At 37.5% G+C, this 22,154-nt stretch overlaps 3 protein-coding genes across 4 annotated transcripts; 1 reads left to right on the top strand and 2 right to left on the bottom strand.

Annotated features, from left to right (window-relative positions):
* Positions 1-1,356: 1,356 nt before the first annotated feature.
* Positions 1,357-3,315, top strand: LOC127656462 (40S ribosomal protein S9-like). The gene is made up of 5 exons (XM_052144803.1): positions 1,357-1,411; positions 1,888-1,996; positions 2,077-2,199; positions 2,371-2,557; positions 3,060-3,315. The coding sequence occupies exons 2-5, from the start codon at positions 1,900-1,902 to the stop codon at positions 3,235-3,237; spliced, it is 585 nt and encodes a 194-aa protein (XP_052000763.1). The 5' UTR covers positions 1,357-1,411; positions 1,888-1,899; the 3' UTR covers positions 3,238-3,315.
* A 137-nt stretch (positions 3,316-3,452) lies between these two features.
* LOC127656461 (rap1 GTPase-activating protein 1-like) lies at positions 3,453-16,645 on the bottom strand. Of its 2 annotated transcripts, none has more exons than XM_052144801.1 (19): positions 16,396-16,645; positions 16,236-16,268; positions 15,966-16,059; positions 12,655-12,690; positions 12,504-12,551; positions 12,105-12,302; positions 10,549-10,646; positions 10,226-10,304; positions 10,082-10,135; positions 9,794-9,877; positions 9,394-9,494; positions 9,163-9,292; positions 8,265-8,435; positions 7,921-7,992; positions 5,238-5,324; positions 4,966-5,121; positions 4,122-4,205; positions 3,949-4,004; positions 3,453-3,857 (listed from the first exon to the last, which is right to left on the bottom strand). In XM_052144801.1, the coding sequence occupies exons 1-19, from the start codon at positions 16,458-16,460 to the stop codon at positions 3,782-3,784; spliced, it is 1,722 nt and encodes a 573-aa protein (XP_052000761.1). In that variant the 5' UTR covers positions 16,461-16,645; the 3' UTR covers positions 3,453-3,781. The 2 variants fall into 2 exon arrangements, with proteins under 2 accessions (XP_052000761.1, XP_052000762.1); XM_052144802.1 differs by having other exon boundaries at positions 8,265-8,384.
* Positions 16,646-18,531: 1,886 nt separating this feature from the next.
* LOC127656363 (uncharacterized) lies at positions 18,532-21,138 on the bottom strand. The gene is made up of 2 exons (XM_052144665.1): positions 21,062-21,138; positions 18,532-20,664 (listed from the first exon to the last, which is right to left on the bottom strand). Exon 2 carries the CDS (start codon positions 20,632-20,634, stop codon positions 19,114-19,116), a length of 1,521 nt encoding a protein of 506 aa, XP_052000625.1. The 5' UTR covers positions 20,635-20,664; positions 21,062-21,138; the 3' UTR covers positions 18,532-19,113.
* Between the last annotated feature and the right edge of the window lie 1,016 nt (positions 21,139-22,154).

The following is a 22,154-nucleotide window of genomic DNA, read 5'->3' as shown; positions in this document are numbered from 1 at the left end:
TGCATATCACCACCTACTGGGCTGGGAGGAAAATTTAAAGTAAATAAGTACTTAATGTTGATTTGTTTATCGCCCACCCCTATCATATCACTTCTGAAGATATAGATTTTACCACTGGAATGTGTGTATTACTTCTATGCTGCTTTATGTGATTTTTGGACCTTCAAAATTCAGCTATGAAAAACAATCCCACTGACTTTCTCATCGTCCGTCATTGAGACAGACAGGGTTATAACGGCTCCTGAATGTTTTCTCCAGACCAGAAAAAAACACGCTTCAACTGATGCCTTCGATGTCTTCTTTATTTAATGTCTTTCTCTCAAGAATCAGGACAATCAACATCAAAAACATCAAATGGACACCGTGAAAAAAACTGAAAATAAACCAAAATTACAATCAAATTCGTGATGAAGTGATTTTGCCATGACGTCGTTCGATATAAAGCTTATTAAATTGAAATCAATACATTACACACAGTGCCTTAAATTATAAATAAACAATAACCAATATATATGCAAACATACAGTGTGCCTTCCAATCAGGAGACATTAGGAGACATTTTCTGATCAAACAATCTTCTCAATTTTACACCTCTTAATTCGTGTGCAACACCTCATGTTTCACAGCTTCTTCTCCGAGTTCACGAATCACGCAAATAATCAAATCACATGACCAGTACGTCTTATGTCACTAATTTTCTCCAGTAGGTGTCACTATTGCCAAACTATCATGCAAATCAAATTCAATTCCCAAATAAGTATTACACAACATTTATAAAACAAACAAAAACAAAAAACTTTCAAAAGATGATGAATATTCAGCAAGAAAATACACTATCTGCGACAGCTACAAGGGTCATAAAATTCCGACACAATTTATTATTACCAGTCATTTGAATTTTCATACTTTAATGATAAGACATTTAATGCTTCGACTTAAACTGAGTGCTCTCCTGTGCGTAATCAAACGCATCAAGGGAGGCTGATGCTGAGGCAATTACATTAGATTTTCAGAAAGCGTCACAGAGGAGCGATTTTACTAGTTTGCCGTTAAAAAGCTGGAGGTGTGCACAATAAACATTGAAAACATGTATTTGGAAGAGAGAAAAAAAAGGCTTGCAGTTGCTTTGATTGCAGAAAGTAAAAAAATGACTCGTTTATGTTTAGGTCGAAGCGTTTTCTTCATGCATTTATTTATTTTGTGGAATTGTATCATTTTTGCGGCACAGAGGTTGGGAAACAGTGCACTAACCAATAGGGGGGCTAATAAAATTACCATTCGTAATTTTAACGGAAGACACGATTAATAACTAGACGGTAGGTATTGTGGGTAATGTAGTTTAAAGGGGACCTATATATTTCCGGGAAGGCCACTTGTACGTTCTCTTTACATGCGAGCCTGACACAGATAGGTAATGTCATTCCAGTCCTCTTTATTTCAGTAACAATTTCCCTATTTTGTGTGTATGTAGCGATCTTAATTAAGCCATATTGAACGCTTGAGTTATTAAGAAATTGTTTTAGTCGCCGAGTATCAGTCTGTTTTATAATTTGGGGAGACGAGTTAGCACGCGTTGTGCTACAACGTGGTGTCACGTATAGCGCGCAGGCCTAGTCCACGTATAGTGCATTTTCACGCTGCTTTTAACATTAATTTAACACCCTCAGTGAACTCTTTAATATTATGGCCTGGGAACTATTTTTGTTTACTGTAGCAACACCCCAGTTATGTACAGTTAGCTACACTAATAGGAAAGGTAATTTGATACCTCTATCTGTAAAATAATTATAAATAATTGAGCTGCAATTCTATTTCAATTCAGTGGATAAAGTGCATTAAGACATATTGTACACAATTGTTGTACTAAAGATGTATTGTAACTTACAGGCGTAAGTTGCCATGCCCGTCGCCAGGACTTGGGTTTGTAGTAAGACATACGTCACACCCAGACGTCCCTTCGAGAAGTCACGTCTCGACCAAGAGTTGAAACTTATTGGTAAGGACAAGATCTATTCAATGCAAAATGTACTTTTTAATATGACATGCAATTTAACATCCCCTTTTTCCCCCAAACAGGCGAGTATGGCCTCCGGAATAAGAGAGAGGTCTGGAGAGTAAAGTTCACACTGGCCAAGATCCGCAAGGCTGCCAGAGAGCTTCTCACTCTAGATGAGAAGGATGCTAGGCGTCTCTTTGAAGGTAAACAAATTGGAACTTGCTCTAATTTGTACTTGACAGTGGCCGATGATTTAAAAAATGTAATTCAGATTGTCAGTGTTGCCAAGAATTCCTCGTGAATGAGGTCAATCTGTAACTTTGTAATGCCTTCAGTGGATAAGCATGTTCTCACATTTTAATTTGTTCTACTAGGTAACGCCTTACTCAGGCGGCTGGTGCGTATTGGAGTGCTGGATGAGGGGAAAATGAAGCTCGATTACATTCTGGGCTTGAAAGTGGAAGACTTCTTGGAAAGGAGGCTGCAGACTCAGGTCTTCAAGCTGGGCCTGGCCAAGAGCATCCACCATGCCCGTGTGCTCATCCGTCAGAGGCACATCCGGTAAGATGCTGAAAGGGCACAGGATGTGAACTCTTACTTGAAACAGTTTCTTGAACCGTTAATTATTTTACTGTGCACATAGGTGTATGGTAACTACTCTGATTGTCTGGGCATTGGTCTATTAAGTTTGTCTTCCTGTTTTATTAGCTCACCATGTGTAAAGTCCTCACAGTGAGTGGGAATGAAATATTTCTGCAAGGTCAATTCGGTTATTAAACCGTATACCTTTGCCTGTAACCAAATCCCAAAGCTTCCCATGATGACTGGAGCTTTAGGCACAAAACCTTGTCTTATCAGGTAACGTACGTGGGTACTATGGCAGAGCTTTTAAACCAACTGTGATGTAGCTGCACTCTCCCTTGGCCGATGATTTAACTAAAAGCTGTCAGATTGTCAGTGGTGTCATGAATTCCTCGTCAATGAGGCCTTGAGAGATGAAGCAACATCAGGTCTAGAATAACCTTCGATTTGTCACATAAATTATTCTGTTCTCATTCTTTAGGGTGCGCAAACAGGTTGTGAACATCCCCTCTTTCGTGGTAAGGCTGGACAGCCAGAAGCACATTGACTTCTCTCTCCGCTCTCCATATGGTGGTGGTCGCCCTGGCCGCGTCAAGAGAAAGAACGCCAAGAAGGCCCAGGGTGGTGCCGGAGGTGGTGGTGATGAAGAGGAGGATTAAATGCAATGCTCTTGGGGAGGGATAAAGTTCATGCTTTTCTCTCTTGCTCAAGTTTTCAATAAAATGGTTTATTCTAAATTAAGAGTTTTTGTGCTTTATTTCAAAGTGTGGCTGGTAGTTCTAGGCAGGGAAGCACTTTTGTTTTTCTCCCTATATTTGTCCATTAAATGTGGGATATGTAAGCAAGGTCAGTGCTGTAGAACTGTAAATTGTGACCCGTTGGCACATTAAATGAAAATACAAAAAAGTTTGGTGGACCAATTTATTGGTGGTGCCATTGCAAATGAAACCAATATATTAGGTATACATTTAATAGGATGAATTGAGGATCTTTGTTCAATTCATACCCCATAGGGTAATCGTTCTAGAAGCAGCAGTATCAACTAGACCTCTTCAAATCACCTAGTTCTAACAACTTGCTATTCATTGACAAGACCGTGCAAAGCACTGTACAAGTGTGCGTACACAGTTTCAAGTCTGCAGCAGAGGATTCTTTTTTTTTTTTTTTGGCGCTTTAGCTCCAGAAATAGTGGCTCATCTTCGCCTATAGGTCATCCTGTGGAATGGTTTGACCTTTCATTTCAGTGTAGACCACATTGTCAGTCCTGCTTGTCTGGTCACTGTAAGGTGAAATACAAAACTATGTATCAACATCTCTGTTTGTTGCAGTGCACCTATGATCTTTGCAGTAATGGAATGTGTATATCTCACCCTTCACTGTCCTTTTTCCAGCGTTTCAGAAGCCAGAAAAAGAAACCATGGGAATTCTTTAGCATAATGAGTAGATATGGAGATTTAATAAAGTCAAAAATATTATGGGAAGACATGCCCTTTTGAATTTAAATGTTTAGATTTGATTGGAGTGTACTGGTCTTTGTGGTTACCTTTGGCCTTTGCTCTGCCGCACCACCAGTCTTCTTTGGTACCCCCAAAGTATCGAAAGAATGGCTACGCACCCTAATAGCTCTCTTAACATGTAGAGAGAGAGACTGACTCAGGGTTGGTGCATATTTTAATTTCGAACAATGTACAGTTCAGTAACCATATCAAAACAGAATCCAAAATATCCTGTGCTACTTAAAGGAATTCACCATGTCTTTCCATACCTGTCGTCTAGCTTTCTAATGCAGAGCACGAAAGGATGGTGTTTTTCAATACAGTTTTAGTTGACTCATTTGAACCCTTAAACGCATACCTTGTGTATTTAGTGACCCAGGACATCATTCCACCCCTGTACCTATATATACATATATATATAATTATGTAATTTGTTTTTATAATGGTTTATGTACCAAAAGTGTATGTGTATTTTGTGTTTGACAGCCAGTTGCGTCTCTTGGAATTGCAGTGTGAGAGTAATGAATCCTGTTCTAGATTTGTCCTGATTTGTTGCATTTATTTAATTGAAATAATTGGAATAATTGAAAAAATTACGTTTCACTCTCTGGGCATTCTGTAGATCCATTTATGTGGTATATGTCTATGTGTCTCTAAAGGGTCTCTAAAGATCCAAATAATTAAGAGTGTTTGGTGAACTTCCAACGCAAAGTGTTAAAACTTTAAAAGGGGCCAAAAGTATCATAAAAGTAGTCCATGTGACTCGCGTGTCAGATTCCAAGTATTCTGAAGACATACAGTAGGTTTTGAAAGGTTTGGAATGACATGATGGTAAGTCATGACAGAATTTAAAAAATCTGTTGCTCTCCCAATGAAACTGAGTTTGTCTACCTTAAAGTTCTCAATGAATCCTCCACCACCCTCGGGAGCACTCCTGCCCCCTTCAGTGAGGGGGATGCTGGGCTGTGATGACTCTCCTAACATGAACTGGGAACGGGAAGAAAGTTCAGATCGTAGTGCTTCCAGGAGAGACGAACGTGTGCGCAACTGGGTTCATAAAAGGAGAGAAATTTGAAGTGTACATGAATTGTAATTTTGTATGTTTGTGATTGACATAAATTGATACATAGCTTTCTGGTTTGCTAGGGTGTTTTGTGTCCTACCTCCAGTCGACTGAATTTCTCAGCCTTGTAACAAGAGATTTCAGCATTTATAAGCTTGGTCAAGAGGAACTCTCTCAAAACTGAACCCTGAAAGTGGGAATTCAGAGCATCATTAGGTACTGATAGCAAGGATTTGTATGTGTTTTGTTGATTTTATATTTATTTAAAGGATGGAGGTAAAATATTAATGTTAATGAATGAGGACTACTACCCTTTTGGTGATCAGAGACCAAATGGTTTATAATTTGGTTATCTTGAGTAAGTTAAAGGGATAGTTTACCAAAAATTAAAATTCTCTCATCATTTACTCACCCACATGCCATCCCAGATGTGTATGACTTTCTTCTGCTGAACTTATTTTACTTGTTTTTAAACACGTATTTGATCAATTACACAATGATTACTCCTCGACATTATATCTTCTGTTAATGCATGATCTTCTGTAAAGCTGCTTTGAAACAATGTGTGTTGTGAAGGCAATATACAAATAAAGTTGACTTGACTTGAACACAAATTAAGATTTTAAGAAGAATATTTCAGCTCTGTAGGTCCTCACAATGCAAGTGATTGGGTACCAAAAGTTTGAAGCTCCAAAATGCACAAAGCCATCATCACAGTAAGACTAAAGTGGTTAATATCCACATCTTCAGAAGCAATATGTTTGAGTGAGAAACATAAATAAAAATATTATTATTGATTTTTATTACCATAAATCCTCCTCCCTCCCCAGTAGGTGGTGATATGCACAAATAATGTGAATTGCCAAAAACAAAAGAAGTAGAATGTGAAAGTGGAGATTTATAATAAATATACAGGTGAAACTCGAAAAATTAGAATATCGTGCAAAAGTTCATTAATTTCAGTAATTCAACTTAAAAGGTGAAACTAATATATTATATAGACTCATTACAAGCAAAGTAAGATATTTCAAGCCTTTATTTGATATAATTTTGATGATTATGGCTTACAGCTTATGAAAACCCCAAATTCAGAATCTCAGAAAATTAGAATATTGTGAAAAGGTTCAGTATTGTAGGCTCAAAGTGTCACACTCTAATCAGCTAAACACCTGCAAAGGGTTCCTGAGCCTTTAAATGGTCTCTCAGTCTGGTTCAGTTGAATTCACAATCATGGGGAAGACTGCTGACCTGACAGTTGTGCAGAAAACCATCATTGACACCCTCCACAAGGAGGGAAAGCCTCAAAAGGTAATTGCAAAAGAAGTTGGATGTTCTCAAAGTGCTGTATCAAAACACATTAATAGAAAGTTAAGTGGAAGGGAAAAGTGTGGAAGAAAAAAGTGCACAAGCAGCAGGGATGACCGTAGCCTGGAGAGGATTGTCAGGAAAAGGCCATTCAAATGTGTGGGGGAGCTTCACAAGGAGTGGACTGAAGCTGGAGTTACTGCATCAAGAGCCACCACACACAGACGGGTCCTGGACATGGGCTTCAAATGTCAAACGTCTTACCTGGGCTAAAGAAAAAAGAACTGGTCTGTTGCTCAGTGGTCCAAAGTCCTCTTTTCTGATGAGAGCAAATTTTGCATCTCATTTGGAAACCAAGGTCCCAGAGTCTGGAGGAAGAATGGAGAGGCACACAATCCAAGATGCTTGAAGTCCAGTGTGAAGTTTCCACAGTCTGTGTTGGTTTGGGGAGCCATGTCATCGGCTGGTGTTGGTCCACTGTGCTTTATTAAGTCCAGAGTCAACGCAGCCGCCTACCGGGACATTTTAGAGCACTTCATGCTTCCTTCAGCAGACAAGCTTTATGGAGATGCTGACTTCATTTTCCAGCAGGACTTGGCACCTGCCCACACTGCCAAAAGTACCAAAACCTGGTTCAATGACCATGGTATTACTGTGCTTGATTGGCCAGCAAACTTGCCTGACCTGAACCCCATAGAGAATCTATGGGGCATTGCCAAGAGAAAGATGAGAGACATGAGACCAAACAATGCAGAAGAGCTGAAGGCCGCTATTGAAGCATCTTGGTCTTCCATAACACCTCAGCAGTGCCACAGGCTGATAGCATCCATGCCACGCCGCATTGAGGCAGTAATTAATGCAAAAGGGGCCCAAACCAAGTACTGAGTACATATGCATGATTATACTTTTCAGAGGGCCGACATTTCTGTATTTAAAATCCTTTTTTTTTTTTTTATTGATTTCATGTAATATTCTAATTTTCTGAGATTCTGAATTCGGGGTTTTCATAAGCTGTAAGCCATAATCATCAAAATTATATCAAATAAAGCCTTGAAATATGTTTGCTTGTAATGAGTCTATATAATATATTAGTTTCACCTTTTAAGTTGAATTACTGAAATTAATGAACTTTTGCACGATATTCTAATTTTTCGAGTTTCACCTGTAGATCTGTTACTCACCCACACCTATCATAACACTTCTGAAGATATAGATTTAACCACTGGAGTCTTATGGATTACTTTTGTGCTGCCTTTATGTGCATTTTGGGGTTTAAAATGTTGGCACCCATTTGCTTGCATTGTATGGACCTACAGAGCTGAAATATTCAACTAAAAATCTTTGTGTTCAACAGAAGTAAGAAATGTACACATCTGTGATGGCATGAAGGTGAGAAAAAGATAAAGAGAATTAAAAAATGTCTGTGAACAATAGCTGCCTCACTAGGGCCTCTGTATCTTTAAGTCAAATGTTCTCACCTCAGTAAAAATAGGAGGTGTAGGAAGAGGTGGGCCAAATGGGGGCACATCCTCCCTAGCAGTAATAGATACCTGTCAATAAAAAGGAGGAATTTCTTGAAATTGTCATCTGAAATTAAAAACATAGTTCACCCAAAAATGAAAATGCTTTCATTGTTTACTCACCCTAATTTTTTCAACATACATACAATGAATTTTAATGGTAATATTCTACCTAATGTATACAACCTGTTTGGAACACCATAAGGGTGAGTAAATAAAGACAGAATTTCCATTTTTGGGTAAACAGTAACTTTTGTTCTGTCTTCTAATGAACCGAAATATAACAAATGCCCAGTCTTTACCTGAAATGACCCTCCATCTCCTCCCTCTCCCTCATTCTCTCTCTTTATCCTCCGTACTGCAATGAAACAATGCAGGAAGTGGGATCTGATCACATCAGAGATGAAGGGGGTGTGACCCTCCTGGTAAACCAAAGCCACAATATCATTCCCAATGTGTCTCTTTTTCTGCAGCTAAGAAAAAAAAACAGAAGAGTAGAGATGCAAAACATGAAGAACAACTATGTTGTTCATGTTGAGTTGGATCCACACCTGGATGCAGCATCATTCAAATGCAATAGTTTTCAGTTACCAATGCCATTAAAGAAATTCACTATTCACAGTCAGCCATGATTACTGTAATTAAATCCATGAGTGAAAGTGTTCAATAACAGGGCGGCCGGTTACTGAGATTAAGGGACTAGTACTTGGCTGGTCATGTGAACCCAACATGGTAGCTCCCATGAGGGGACATTCTCCATGTAGAATAAAGCATCTTTTATAAGGTTTATGATAAGACTAGTCTTTTAATCTCATGTGAGTGCTCAAGATTGTATATATATGTTTCAAAATTACTATTCATTTCTTTGGCAGTAAAACTTTTTTAATGAGGACAAAATACTGTGTGCACCTTTAAGTTTATTTATTTATTTCTGAAATGTATCTTTGCACCCAGTGGATGTGGCTGATAATGAGATATGGAAGAAATCCATGCTGCACAGAGTGAAGAAGCTGTTTTTAGCTTAAACAGTTCTGCTTCCATTGTATTGTATTGTAAAAACAATTGTGTAATTTAGTAAGTTGCTCAATTTGTTTAAAACAATAACTGTATTTTAACATGTATGAGGCACAACTGGAGTTAACTGAGCTTAATTGAAACAGATTCTTTACATCCAATCCCTTGTGCAGACACATAATTCACCTGCTGTTTATCCCCTTCTGTGAAGGGTAGTTTAGTGGCAACATGGAACATAATCTCTCTTCCATGGAATGAGGTGAAAACTGCTTCAGTTCCTGTCTGGCCATGAGACACATCCAGTCCTCCCCTGAAACTAAGAGAATAAAGATTTTGATGTACTTTTGACAGATGAATATACATTTGAAAGTACTGTTTTCAGTGGAGGGCTGTTGTTGGCTCTTTTATTCCCCTTACCCAGTGAATCCTTGCAGTTTGACAGTCTGCCCTAGTATTGATAAAAGTTCCAAAAACTCCTCACTTTCTTCAGTGTTACTGAGAATATCTTCTTCTGTTAACTATCATAAAACACAATGAAATAAAAAGAAAAGAATGTAAGAGTAACAACAAATCGTTCTAGGATTAATTTAAGTATGTTAGGCCACTTTCTAATATTCGGATGACAAAAATGTGGCCCAGTTTATCTGAATTAAATTACACAAAGCACAACTGAGAGATGAAAGTGCGTACATTATGTGCCCATTGAATTGGCTTACGAATCACCATTATAGGGTATATTAAACTATATTTATCATGCATTTGAAAATTAAATAAACATTTAATGCAAGAAAAACATAATATCTCTGTGCCTTCATACCTGTCCTTCTCTCTGATATAAGACACCAAATTTAAAGTTTTGAGACACTCTGTGTTCATCAAATGCCATTATGAGCTCTGGGGCCTATTAAAGTTAGAGAAAGAATTGAGAATGGATGAGTTACTGTTGAGGATTATGTCTAAATATAGTTTTCTTGACTTGGTGTTTACTTTATGACATTTTTCAAAAGGTCAATAAAATCAGAAACATGAGTCTTCGATAAGCACATGCATCGATCGCCTGTTTCAGACAAACCACAGAAAGCTTTTGACAAGAGAGAGAGATTACCTTTAAGTAACTCACAGCCTCAAAACACGACACGCTGACACTTGAACACAGCATCTTTAATAAAACAAATCAAAGCTGATACCTCTAATATTCATTCATACTGTATGTCAATCAAGTAGATCTATTTGGGCAGTTCTAAGTTACCTTTGCCAGCTCCACAGCTGTGGGGAAGTGTTGAAAGAGTGAAGCAGAGAATGTCCCATGAAGTGAGCACTCCTTCATCCTGATAAATGAAAGAAAAACTGATCATGATGGTCTGCTACAACTATGTTCATTATGAACAACACACTGGTGAACACCTTTAAAATACACCATGGCACAGGCTAAAGCTCAGTCTCTAGTAAATTACAGAAAATTCTACAGAATACTTGGTTGAACAGTAGTAATTTCAGCTATGTGTTTTCAGAGTAAACACAATGATACGTAAAATAACGAGGCCTGAATTAATGTCTAAAAACTGAACACACCTCAGAATGACTCTCAGGCGATTTTCCTCTTCTTCAAGACAAACAGACAAAACTATGGGCCCAAGAGAGGGATCAAAGGCAGTGAATGAATGATGATACTGCAGAAAACATAAAAGAAAGGCATGAAAATAATAAATTATAATAATAAAGAATTCAAAGAGGCTCTTCAAAGGGAGGATTTATATAATTAAATGAAACTTCAAGTTAAAGGAATAGTTTTACTCAACTTTATGTTGTTCCAAACCTGAGTTTCAAATTTTAAAAAAATAAATATTTTGGCCTGGGTAGCTCAGCGAGGAAAGACGCTGACTACCAACCCTGGAGTCGTGAGTTCGAATCCAGGGTGTGATGAGTGATTCCAGGTCTCCTAAGCAACCAAATTGCTAGGGAGAGCAAAGTCATATGGGCTAACCTCCTCGTGGTCACCATAATGTGGTTAGCTCTTGGTGGGGTGCGTGGTGAGTTGTGCGTGGATGCCACGGAGAATAGTGCGAAGCCTCCAAACACGCTATGTCTCCACAGTAACATGCTTGACAAGCCCTGTGATAAGATGCGTGGATTGACGGTCTCAGAGGCAACTGAGATTCGTCCTCCACCACCCAGAGTGAGGTGAGTGATTACACTACCACGAGGACTTAGAGTGCATTGGGAATTGGACATTCCAAATTGAGGAAAAAAGGGGAGAAGAAAAAAATTATGATAATATTGTGGCCAAAACAGCACCAGTCCCCTCTGGCAGAGATATTCTCCAAAAATGCACCTTTTGTGTTCCATGGGTGAAAGAAAGTCATACGGGTCAAAAGCAACATTAAGGTGAGTAAATTATGACAGAATATATATTAGGGCTGTTGATTTATCACGTTAATTCAGTGTGTTAAAAAAATTAACGCAATTAATCTCAATAAGATTCCTGAGAAATGCAAGCTTGTAGTACCACCTGTTTACTCCAGAGGGCCGTAAGTGAAACTTCAGCTGAATGGGCAACACTCACTTTATACAATGAACAAAACAACCCTTCAGCAGGCAGCACAACACAAACATGCTTTGCGTTCAAAACACTTGATGGAGCGCAAATTCGAACTAAGGGATCTCAAGATGTGTTCTAAGTATTAAACTATATTTAAATTGAAACAGTGACCTAAACATTCTATGTTTATGATGCAAAGCACCCGAGACGCTACACAAGCATGTCCGATGCAGGTGTACTGTATATTGACGGACCCTCATCATAAATCTCTAACTGATTGACAAATTCACTTGTGAAATGGATTGCTGTGAACTGTATGCCAATGATTGGCTAATGCTCATTTAAATATTTAAAATATTTATAGACAACTATGTATAATTATTTCAACATTATATATTAAATTATTGTTGTTTGAGGGGCTTTCTCAGCAAATATTTGTAAATGCGATTAAATGCAACTAATTGCAATTAATTAATTGGGATACTAATTAATTAGATTACAAATTTGTATTGATTGACAGCCCTATATTTATATTTTTGGGAGAACTATCCCTTTAAACCCAAATTTCAGCAAATGAATAAACATATACTCTGTGACGGAAGAATTCCTGGAAGATTTTAGCGTCACTGTCTCTCTCCATGATATCGTAGCTCTCCAGACCAAACCCCCCTTGTGAGAGAGTAGGGCTGGTCTCCACATGCTTATCCAGAGGAGGGTCGATCCAATAGCCTCCAGATTTAGGGGGCAGGATGAGAGGTAGGCCATCTCCAATCTTCAAAAGCCGTGTCTGAGTTATCAATAGTAATGATGTAAGTGTAAAATTGATATTTATGCTTAAAAATATAGCTTTAAAAACAAATTTAAGTATGTGAATATATGATTTAAAATGATGTGCTCATATAGTTTCATAACCACTAAAACACAAACAAACTGGTGTTGGTAATCATCATCATTAATTTACAGATTGTTCAGGTAAAACAGTCCCTACCCTCAAAGGTGGTGGGAAATCGCAACGCTGTTCATCCAGTCTGCTACCCTGCAGACAAATCCAGACACAATCCTTAGTACTTTGACAGAACAAGACAATAATACTGTAATTACACTTACTGAGAATGTGGAGAGAAAGATAATGACATTACCTGTAGCTTTTCGATTATCGCAAACAACTCTGTCACCTGCAGAGTAACGAGGAGTGATAGAAAAAGTGAAAAAAGACAACACTTTACAATAATGTTCCATTCATTAACATTAGTTAATGCGTTAGGTATCATGAATTAACAATTATCAATGTATATTTTTACAGTAATTATTCATCTTTGTTAATGCTAGTTAATAAACAAACTGCTAATTGTATGTTCATGTTAGTTCATAGTGCATTAACTTATGTTAACATCTAAGACTTTTAATAAAAAAAACAATATTATTTTATGTTGAAATGAACATTAACAAAGGTTAATAAATGCTGAAAAAGTATTGTTCATTGATAGTTCATGTTAACTAATGTTGTTAACTAATGTTTACCAATGGAACCTTATTGTAAAGTGTTACAAAAAAAAAGAAAAAATTAAATAATAATAATACATTTTATTAGTGGGCGCCTTACAGGATACTCAAGGACACCTTACATGTACATTAAAATACACAAACAATAATTGCATAACATCATTTAACATGATAAAATAAACAAATACAAATACACAAAGAACAACAAATGCAATCCTTAAAAATCTGAAATAAGATTATCTAAAATAATGGGTTTTGAGACGTGATAATAAGTTAGCAGAGTAGGGCTATTTCGTACATCTTGTGGTAGAGAATTCCAAAGACAAGGAGCATTACAACTAAAAGCTCTAGACCCCACAGTAGTCAAACATATAGAGGGTACAGTAAGAATAAGGGAAGTAGAAGATCTAAGGGATCGGTTTGGTGAGTAAACATGAAGTAGATCACGTAGATATGAAGAGCCTTGTAAGTAAAATCTTAAATTCTATCTGGTATTTGACTGGCAGCCAATGAAGTTGTTTGAGTACCGGTGAAATGTGCTCTATCGAAGGTGTTCGCATAATGATCCGAACTGCAGAATTTTGGACCATTTGTAGTTTGTGAAGACATTTTTGTGGGACACTGCTAAGAAGAGAATTGCAATAGTCTATATGAGATGTGACTAATGCATCTACAAGAACAGCAGTGCCATTAGTCGCTAGAGATGGTCGAAGGCGATTTATGTTACGTAAATGATAGTACGCTGACCGAAACATTTTATGTACAGTATGTGTGCTTCAAATTATAGAGTACCATTTAATATGACAACCAGACTCTTAACCTGAACTGAAGGAAAAACAACATAATGTACAGAAATGTATCTTCTAAAGTATTTTACATAACATGTATTCATGCATTTGGCAGACAACTTTTTCTAAGTGACCACAAGTGCATATCAGTATTTGTGTTTTTTGGAAATGTAACTCATAAGCTTCATGTTCTTCCAATTGAGCTACAGGGACACTCTCTGTTTTAAGTATTATATACTGTATATATACATATATATATACATACATACATACATACTGTACACTGGCAGCCAAAGGTTTGGAATAATGTACAGATTTCTGTGTTTCGGAAGGAAATTCCGAAAGTGGCATTCAACTGATCACAAAGTATAGTCAGGACATTACTGATACTCATTATTTGAAAAAAGTATTTTTTTTATCAAATCTAGTCAGGCCCCATTTCCAGCAGCCATCACTCCAAAACATTATCCTTGAGTAATCATGCTAAATTGATAATTTGCTACTAGAAAATCACTTGCCATTATTTCAAGCACAGTTAAAAGCTATTTAATTTGTTAAAAAGCTTAACATTGTCTTTGTGTTTTATTTTCCATGGTATGCAATAGACTGACATGTCTTAAGGTCAATATTAGGTAAAAAATAGCAAAAAAACAGCTTTCTCTAGAAACTCATACAATATACAGTGCTTGAAATATTTCATATAAATGTGTTCACTACAATCTTCAAAGACAAAGGAAAACTGGCTCTAACAAGGACAGAATGAGATGTGGAAGGCCAGATGTACAACTAAACAAGAGGATAAGTACATCAGAGTCTCTAGTTTGAGAAACCGACACCTCACATGTCCTCAGCTGACAGCTTCATTGAATTCTACTCGCTCAACACCAGTTTCATGTACAACAGTAAAGAGAAGACTCAGGGGTGCAGTCCTTATGGGAAGAATGGAAAGAAAAAGCCACTTTTGAAGCAGAAAAACAAAAATAAAAGATTAGTGCAAATAAACACAGACATTGGACACAGATAATTGGAAATGAGTGATATGGATCTTAACCCCATTGAGCTTTTGTGGGATCAGCTAGACTGTAAGGTGCGTGAGAAGTGCCCGACAAGACAGCCACACCTATGGCAAGTGCTATAGGAAGCCTGGGATGAAATGTCACCTGAGTATCTTGACAAACTGACAGCTAAAATGCCAAGGATCTACAAAACTTCATTGCTGCACATGGAGGATTTTTTGATGAGAACTCTTTGAAGTAGTTTAAGAAGTTCTGTTCTTTTTTTTCTTCAAATTGTAATAGTAATTTTTCACGTTATTAATGTCCTGACTATACACTGTGATCAGTTGAATGCCACTTTGGTGAATAAAAGTACCAATTTGTTTCCATAAGAGCAAAATCTCTACATTATTCCAAACTATTGTATTATAGTACTATTGTACTATATACATGTGTACATATACATGATCAGCCACAACATTAAAACTACCTGAATAATATTGTGGAGGTCCCCCTTGTGCCACCAAAACATTTTCAGCATTCTGAGATTATATTCTTCTCTCCACAATTGTACAGAGCAGTTATCTGAGTTAGCATACACTTTGTCAGTTCGAACCAGTCTGGCCATTCTCTGCTGACCTCTCTCATCAACAAGGCATTTCCGTCCACAGAACTGCCACTCACTGGATGTTTTTTATTTTTGGCACCACTTGGAGTAAATTTTAGAGACTGTTGTGCTTGAACATCCCAGGAGATCAGCAGTTACAGAAATACTCAAAACAGCCCATCTGGCACCAACAATGTCACGGACATCATATTTGGAGATCATATTTTTCCCCCATTCTGATGGTTGAGGTGAACATTAACTAAAGCTCCTGGCCCGTATCTGCATGATTTAATTTATTGCACTGCTGCCACACAATCGACTTATTAGATAATCGCATGAATATGTAGGTGTACAGTAGTTCCTAATAAACTTCTCAGTGAGTGTATGTATTGCAGTATGTACTGTATAAGTATAAACAACACATTATCATGGTATAATCTGAGTTGTCACTGAGTTGAATATTTCTATTATTCAAATTCAAAATCTGGAGAGAACACTGTTTGCTACCTCCACAATTTCATTTTGAATGTCTTTAGAAGATCATATGATTTTTTTACCTTCTGGCTGGATGGGGCAGAGGTGAGTGGCTTAGACTCACTGGAAGGGGAATCTAAAATATCCAGTATACTGTGCCCGACAGATTCTGAACAGCTGTAACACACACACACATACACACACACACACACACACACACACACACACACACACACACACACACACACACACACACACAGAGTACAGTTCTGGAACAGTCAAGGATCTGTAAACATTAACTCAACTCATACACCTGAGTGCAACAACAAACCCATACCAAACCCGTATCTGACCTGCTCTCATTCCCACTGATGAATTTGTCAATCCTGCACACAGAATAGAGAAGCCAAATGACAGAAAGTCTAAATTCAGAAAGCACTGCTTTTGAAACCCAATTAGACAATGTGTTAAAATTACAATCAAGGTTGAATGATATTTGTCATATCTACTCACCCGCCATAAGCTCCAAATGTGAAACTTCTTTTTCTGGAGAACAACTTCTCATTTCTCTTCTCCATGGCAGTGTTTATAACAGACAGCCACAAAAATATGCTAACCAGGCATGCATGCCATCACTGCTTATGGTGAATTAACTACGTCTATCTTTATGTATCTCTCTCTCTCTCTCTATTTCCTCTCTGCCCCCTGCCATTCTCTCATTTAATCTCTCCCTACATCCTTCCTTGCCTCCTGCTGCCCGTTGACTGACAGGAGTAACACTTGCATGTCCACTGACATCAGAGGTCGGTGAACTACTGCACACACACACACACACAAACAAACTAAAAGCCTTTGTATAGACACAATGGTAAATATTCACTCCTTGAAATTGTTTAAAAGTATTTGGTAGCGTTTACATAGCATCTCTAAAAACCTGCCAAGGAGGGGGGATAGATACACGTGAATGGGCAATGGACTATTGATACAGACCTGTTACCCTTTCAATGAGCAAGATTCATCAATTATTGACCAAACTCTCTTAGAGAGAAGAGGCAAGGCAGCAGGGGAGGGAGGGAGGGCTAGAGGGAGGGAGTAGGGAAAGAGGAAGAGAGAGAGGGGCCGAGACTCCATAGTTGAAAGAATAGAGAAATGAAACAGTGGAGAAGGGAAGACTGCAAAAAAAAAAAAAAAAAAAAAAAAAAATATATATATATATATATATATATATATATATATATATATATATATGTATATGTATATTTATTTTTTCTTGTTTGACAGGGATTATTGCTATTTATGGGTGCTGAATTATGAGACATTCCATTTTTTGCTTATAATCGAGCTAACTGTTGGTTTAAATGTTTACTTAAAATGTACCTCCCAAATGTCCTAAAAGAAGAATAGACAGTGATAAAAGTTGAAATATGTAAATACAATGCATTTTTTTATGTCAATTTTAGGCAGAAGAGTAAAATTATATACAATATTTCAACTGACAATTGCAAAAGAGTTGGGAGACAATGTCTTTGCCAATCTAATCTATGCCATGTAACAGATAATAGCAGAAATATAACTAGATTTTTGCATGTGAGTGGTGATTTCCACAATGCTGGGATGTTGTGGGGGATTTTCAGGGTGTAACAATGTGGTTTTTAAGGTGTTCTAAGTGGTTTGTGTGTATTATATTTCATATTTCAGCTCAGTAGGTTTATACAAGCCAAGTGATTTGTGGCCAGAACTGTGAAGGTCCAAAAATCACAAAAAGGCAGCATAAAAGTAATCCATAAGACTCCAGTGGTTAAATCCATATCTTCAGAAGTGATATGTTAAGTGTGGGTGAGAAACATATCAATCCTTTTTTACTATATATTCTCCTCCCTGCCCAGTAGGTGGCGATATGTACAAAGAATGTGAATCAGCAAAAAACAAAAGAAGAATGTGAAAGTGAAAGTGGAGATTTATAGTATATAAAAAAGGACTTTTCACTTGCGGTGAACTATCACTTTAAGTCTGATTGCTTAGAAAAGTACTAGCACAGCTCTCTTCAACCAAGGAGATCCATTTAAAGTATCAATTATCTCTGCAGAACAAACATTGCTGGATAAGTTATACTCCAGATTTATTACTTTTTCAGAATGGTTTTGTATCAGTTATGTATCCCATAATTTTATAGTCATTTCTTGTTTTGACATACACACAGAATTTTCTAAATATCATCAAATAGAACAGATTTGAGATCTGACTAACAAAAATTTTTTTTTTTTGCACAATCCCTCCAAAAACAGTGCGCGCACTGATGGAGGGATTGTGCGTTCCTGGTGTAACTCAGTTGTTGTTGCCATCCTGTACCTGTCACACAGGTGCTGTTACGTGCTTTACGTGGTCTGCCACTGCAAGGACGATCAGCGGTCCTTCCTGTCTCCCTGTAGCCCTGGGCATCTTTCTTTTGGTGTATTTCAGAGTCAGTAGAAAGGTCTCTTTAGTGTCCTAAGTTTTTATATATATATGTGTGTGTGTGTGTGTGTGTGTGTGTGCGCGTGCGTGTGTGTGTGCGCGTGCGTGTGTGTGTGTGCGTGCGTGCGTGCGTGCGTGGCGTGCGTGTGTGTGATGCTTACTACTATACATACAGTAAGGACACATAAATTGAGGGAAGATGCTCAACCAAGCTATATTTGTTAGTTGGCATTTCATGCCATTGCACAAAGAAACATAGTCACCAAACAAAAAACAAAGATCATCAAACAAAGAAACAAAGTTAGCATATACATATACACACCAAATGACTATTCTTCTTTTACATACCTATTATCAAATATGTCTATATTAGAGACTTTACCGTTCTAGAATGAGTTTATTGAGAATCAAAAGAAAACACACAAAAATATATATAAGTCAATGTAGCAGCTAATCACTCATCAAGTCTTTGAGGTCCTGTTAGCATGTGGGTTTAAACACAGTCCATAATGATCCAAGTTTGGAGGCTTCTTTGAAACAATGATCCACATAGAAAACACAATATCACGCAGTGCAGGTAATCCAAAGTAACATCCAAATTTCAAAGCAAATTCACAGTCCACTTCTTGAGATGTCTTCATAATAGATAGATAGACAGACAGACAGACAGACATATATGTATATTTTAAAAATCATAAATAATCATGAAGGTTTGCACACATTGTTTCAGCATTAAGGCACATGGCAACTATTAATGTCCAATTCTAGATCCTCTTATCATGTTCCTTTCTGGAAAATCAGATTGAGCAGAGCCAGAAAACATGCTAGAACCTCTTCTTGACAGAAAACGCAAAGTTCATCGATTTTCTGCTGTACTGCTTCATTCTTCCTGAGGTAATTCCAGTAAAAATCTCTGGGTTCTTGTGCATTCTTGTGGTAGTGTCTGATCACCATGACAGCCCTATCCGAAGTGAAGGCTTGTGTCTGCTTTCCCACCCTGTTTAAGATGTACATGTAGGCCTGAACCTGATAGCAGTACTGATGGGTTTCATTCAGTTGTGCACAACGGCCACCATTTTTTGGTTTGGTGAAGAGCTTTCCCACCATATCTCCAGTGGTTCCTTTACACTCAATCACAATTTTATCGCTTTCTGCCCCATTTGCTTTGACATTAGCTCTTGAGCCTGTTACTTCTGCTAAGAAGTCCAGTCTTCCACTGAGAAACCCAAAGTCTACTTTGCTGTTTCTGGTGTACCTCACTCTCTTGTTTTTGACAGTTTCTCCCAGCTCATGGAAGAACTTGAGGCATTCAACTTCATCTGCCAGGTTCTCAAAGAATTTGCCAAATCTTTTTGGACATGGGGAGCTTGTCCAGAGAGTTGACTCATCGCAATAGTCTCTTTTCTCAATATCATGGACTTTCATTGTCACACCATCAGAAATATTGGCAAGATTGTCTCCAACTTCTAAATTTCTCCAGCACCTTGTCTGGGTTGTAGCATACATAGCAGGTGTGGAGATGGCCATTGTTTTGTATTTGTCTCTTAACCTGAAACCGCAGACTGTGTTTGATACATTCTCCCTCCATTTTGCTCTTAAAACTTCATCAGCATCTTTTTGTTTTTCAAAGAAAATCATCTGTGTGATTTCGAGAACTTTACCCTTGTCTTTCAATGCCAGTGTTTCCTTAACTTCCCGACAGCCCAGACGTGGAGTGCTGTTAAACTGGAGCTTGAAGTTCTCCAGCTCTTTGACAATAGCCTGGGCTCTCTGAACAATATCTGCATTCTGTGAGAGTCTGATGACTTTAGGGTTTAGAACACCGTTGGGCAAGTTGATGCGCAATGACTTCAAAAGTACAAGGTAGTCACTCAATTCCAGTTGACCTCCACTTTCTTCTTTATTGAGTCTACTCATAATCACATTGCCTTCCCTGTTTCCTTTTACTGGGGTTTCATTCCTCCACATTCCCTTTAATTCCTCTTGTACCATCTCTTCAGGATTTATTTTACCATCCCCAGCAGATCCCATCCTCAAACCATCTATTGTTTGACTTTGTCTCTTTGTAGCATGTCCTGCAGTTTTATATTTGACTTTTTTGTCTCCATCTACTCTCTCCTTTCCCCCCATTTTTCCAGACAAGCCACCCTCCATCCTTATTTTCAGTTCCAGCTCACACAAGCCGGCACCTTTCCATTGCTCTTTTCTATCCAACCATTTTTCATTTCTCCAACTCTTGTGTTTCCCTGCACTAGCCTTCACTTCCCCATGCAGCAATCTGTGTCTATTTTGCTCCATGTTTTTTAAATTTTTATAGTTTTCTTCCACCTAGAACACATGAGCATATGGTCAGAGGGTAAATTAAGAAAACGAAAATGAAAGTCGACAGATATAATGTTTGTTTTTATGTGTGACGTGTAAGTTACGCAATCTGTCATGTGCCCTGGTGCTCATTTTCATAGTCATTGCTCTCTAGTTTATTACTCATAACATTAACTGTTCTTTTAAATTTGAAATGCTTCGCTTTTGTTGAAAAAGTATATGTTCAAATATTTTGTTCACACAGTAAATACTAATAGTTATCTCAAATTTAAAAATAATTATAATAATAGTTGACTCAACTTTTAATAAGTTCTACTCATAGTTTTGACTTGACAGTACTCATATTACAGATTTATAACTATATAATTAGTGTCTCCTCTAAAATAGTGAAGTATATACTTACTGAGGTTTTATGTGGTTCGAGCAGTCAAATCATGTTCCCAGACAACCTGTGTTTATGTTTTCATAGGAGGTTCAAAGGTGCTTTATCTAAAAGCTGAGAACTGGTCTGCCCAGTTATATAAATAAGCCCTTCCCATTTTCCATTTTCTTAGTCACTGCCACCCTATCATTTTTCATCAAGCTTATCCTCTTTGTTTTAATCTGACTTGTCTATTTAGCTGTTTATAGTCCACATCATTATATTTAAGTCATTAATTAATTAATTAATTTTTATTATATGTATGTGTTTGTCAGTTCATATGGGCTTTGTTCACACAAATAGATTAAAAATAATTTTTTTTGGCCATTCTGTACTTAGAACAGGACAAAAACACCAACAATCTGATTTTTACAAGTCTGATCCAAACCACATTTGAAGGTGGTTTGAAATACAATTAAAATCAGATTTTTTTTTAAATATGTCTCAGTCTGAACGGTCAGATCGGATTTCATTGCATGTATTTCTTACCGTAATTTCTAACCTGTGTGTTCTTACCATCATTTCTAACCATTTCTAACCTTACCGTCATTTCTAACCTGTGTGTGCTACAGGTTGTTTCATCAAGTGTTGTGATGAGAAGATATGTAAAGTTGAAGTACATGAGCCCTTTTTCCAACAATTGTTTACAGACAGATTGTTTCACTTTTAATTGACTATATCACAATTCCAGGGTCAGAATTTTACATACGTTAACTGTGCCATTAAGCAGCTTGGAAGATTCCAGAATATGATGTCAAGCCTTTAGGCAATTAGACAATTAGCTTCTGATAGGAGGTGTACTGAATTGGAGGTTTACCTGTGGATGTATTTTAAGGAATACCTTCAAATGCAGTGCCACTTTGCTTGACATCATGGAAAAATCAAAAGAAATCAGAATCAGAATCACCTCCACAAGTCTGGTTCATCCTTGGGAGCAATTTCCAAATGCCTGAAGGTACCATGTACAAACAATAGTATGCAAGTAAAAACACCATAGGACCACGCAAACATCATAATGCTCAGGAAGGAGACACATTCTGTCTCCTAGAAATGAACATAGTTTGGAGCAAAAAGT

The sequence above is a fragment of the Xyrauchen texanus genome, chromosome 15, assembly GCF_025860055.1.
Source record: "Xyrauchen texanus isolate HMW12.3.18 chromosome 15, RBS_HiC_50CHRs, whole genome shotgun sequence".
NCBI classification, from domain to species: Eukaryota; Metazoa; Chordata; class Actinopteri; order Cypriniformes; family Catostomidae; genus Xyrauchen; species Xyrauchen texanus.
Note: the sequence above shows the minus strand (reverse complement) of the source record. Positions and strands in the feature narration are given on the sequence as shown.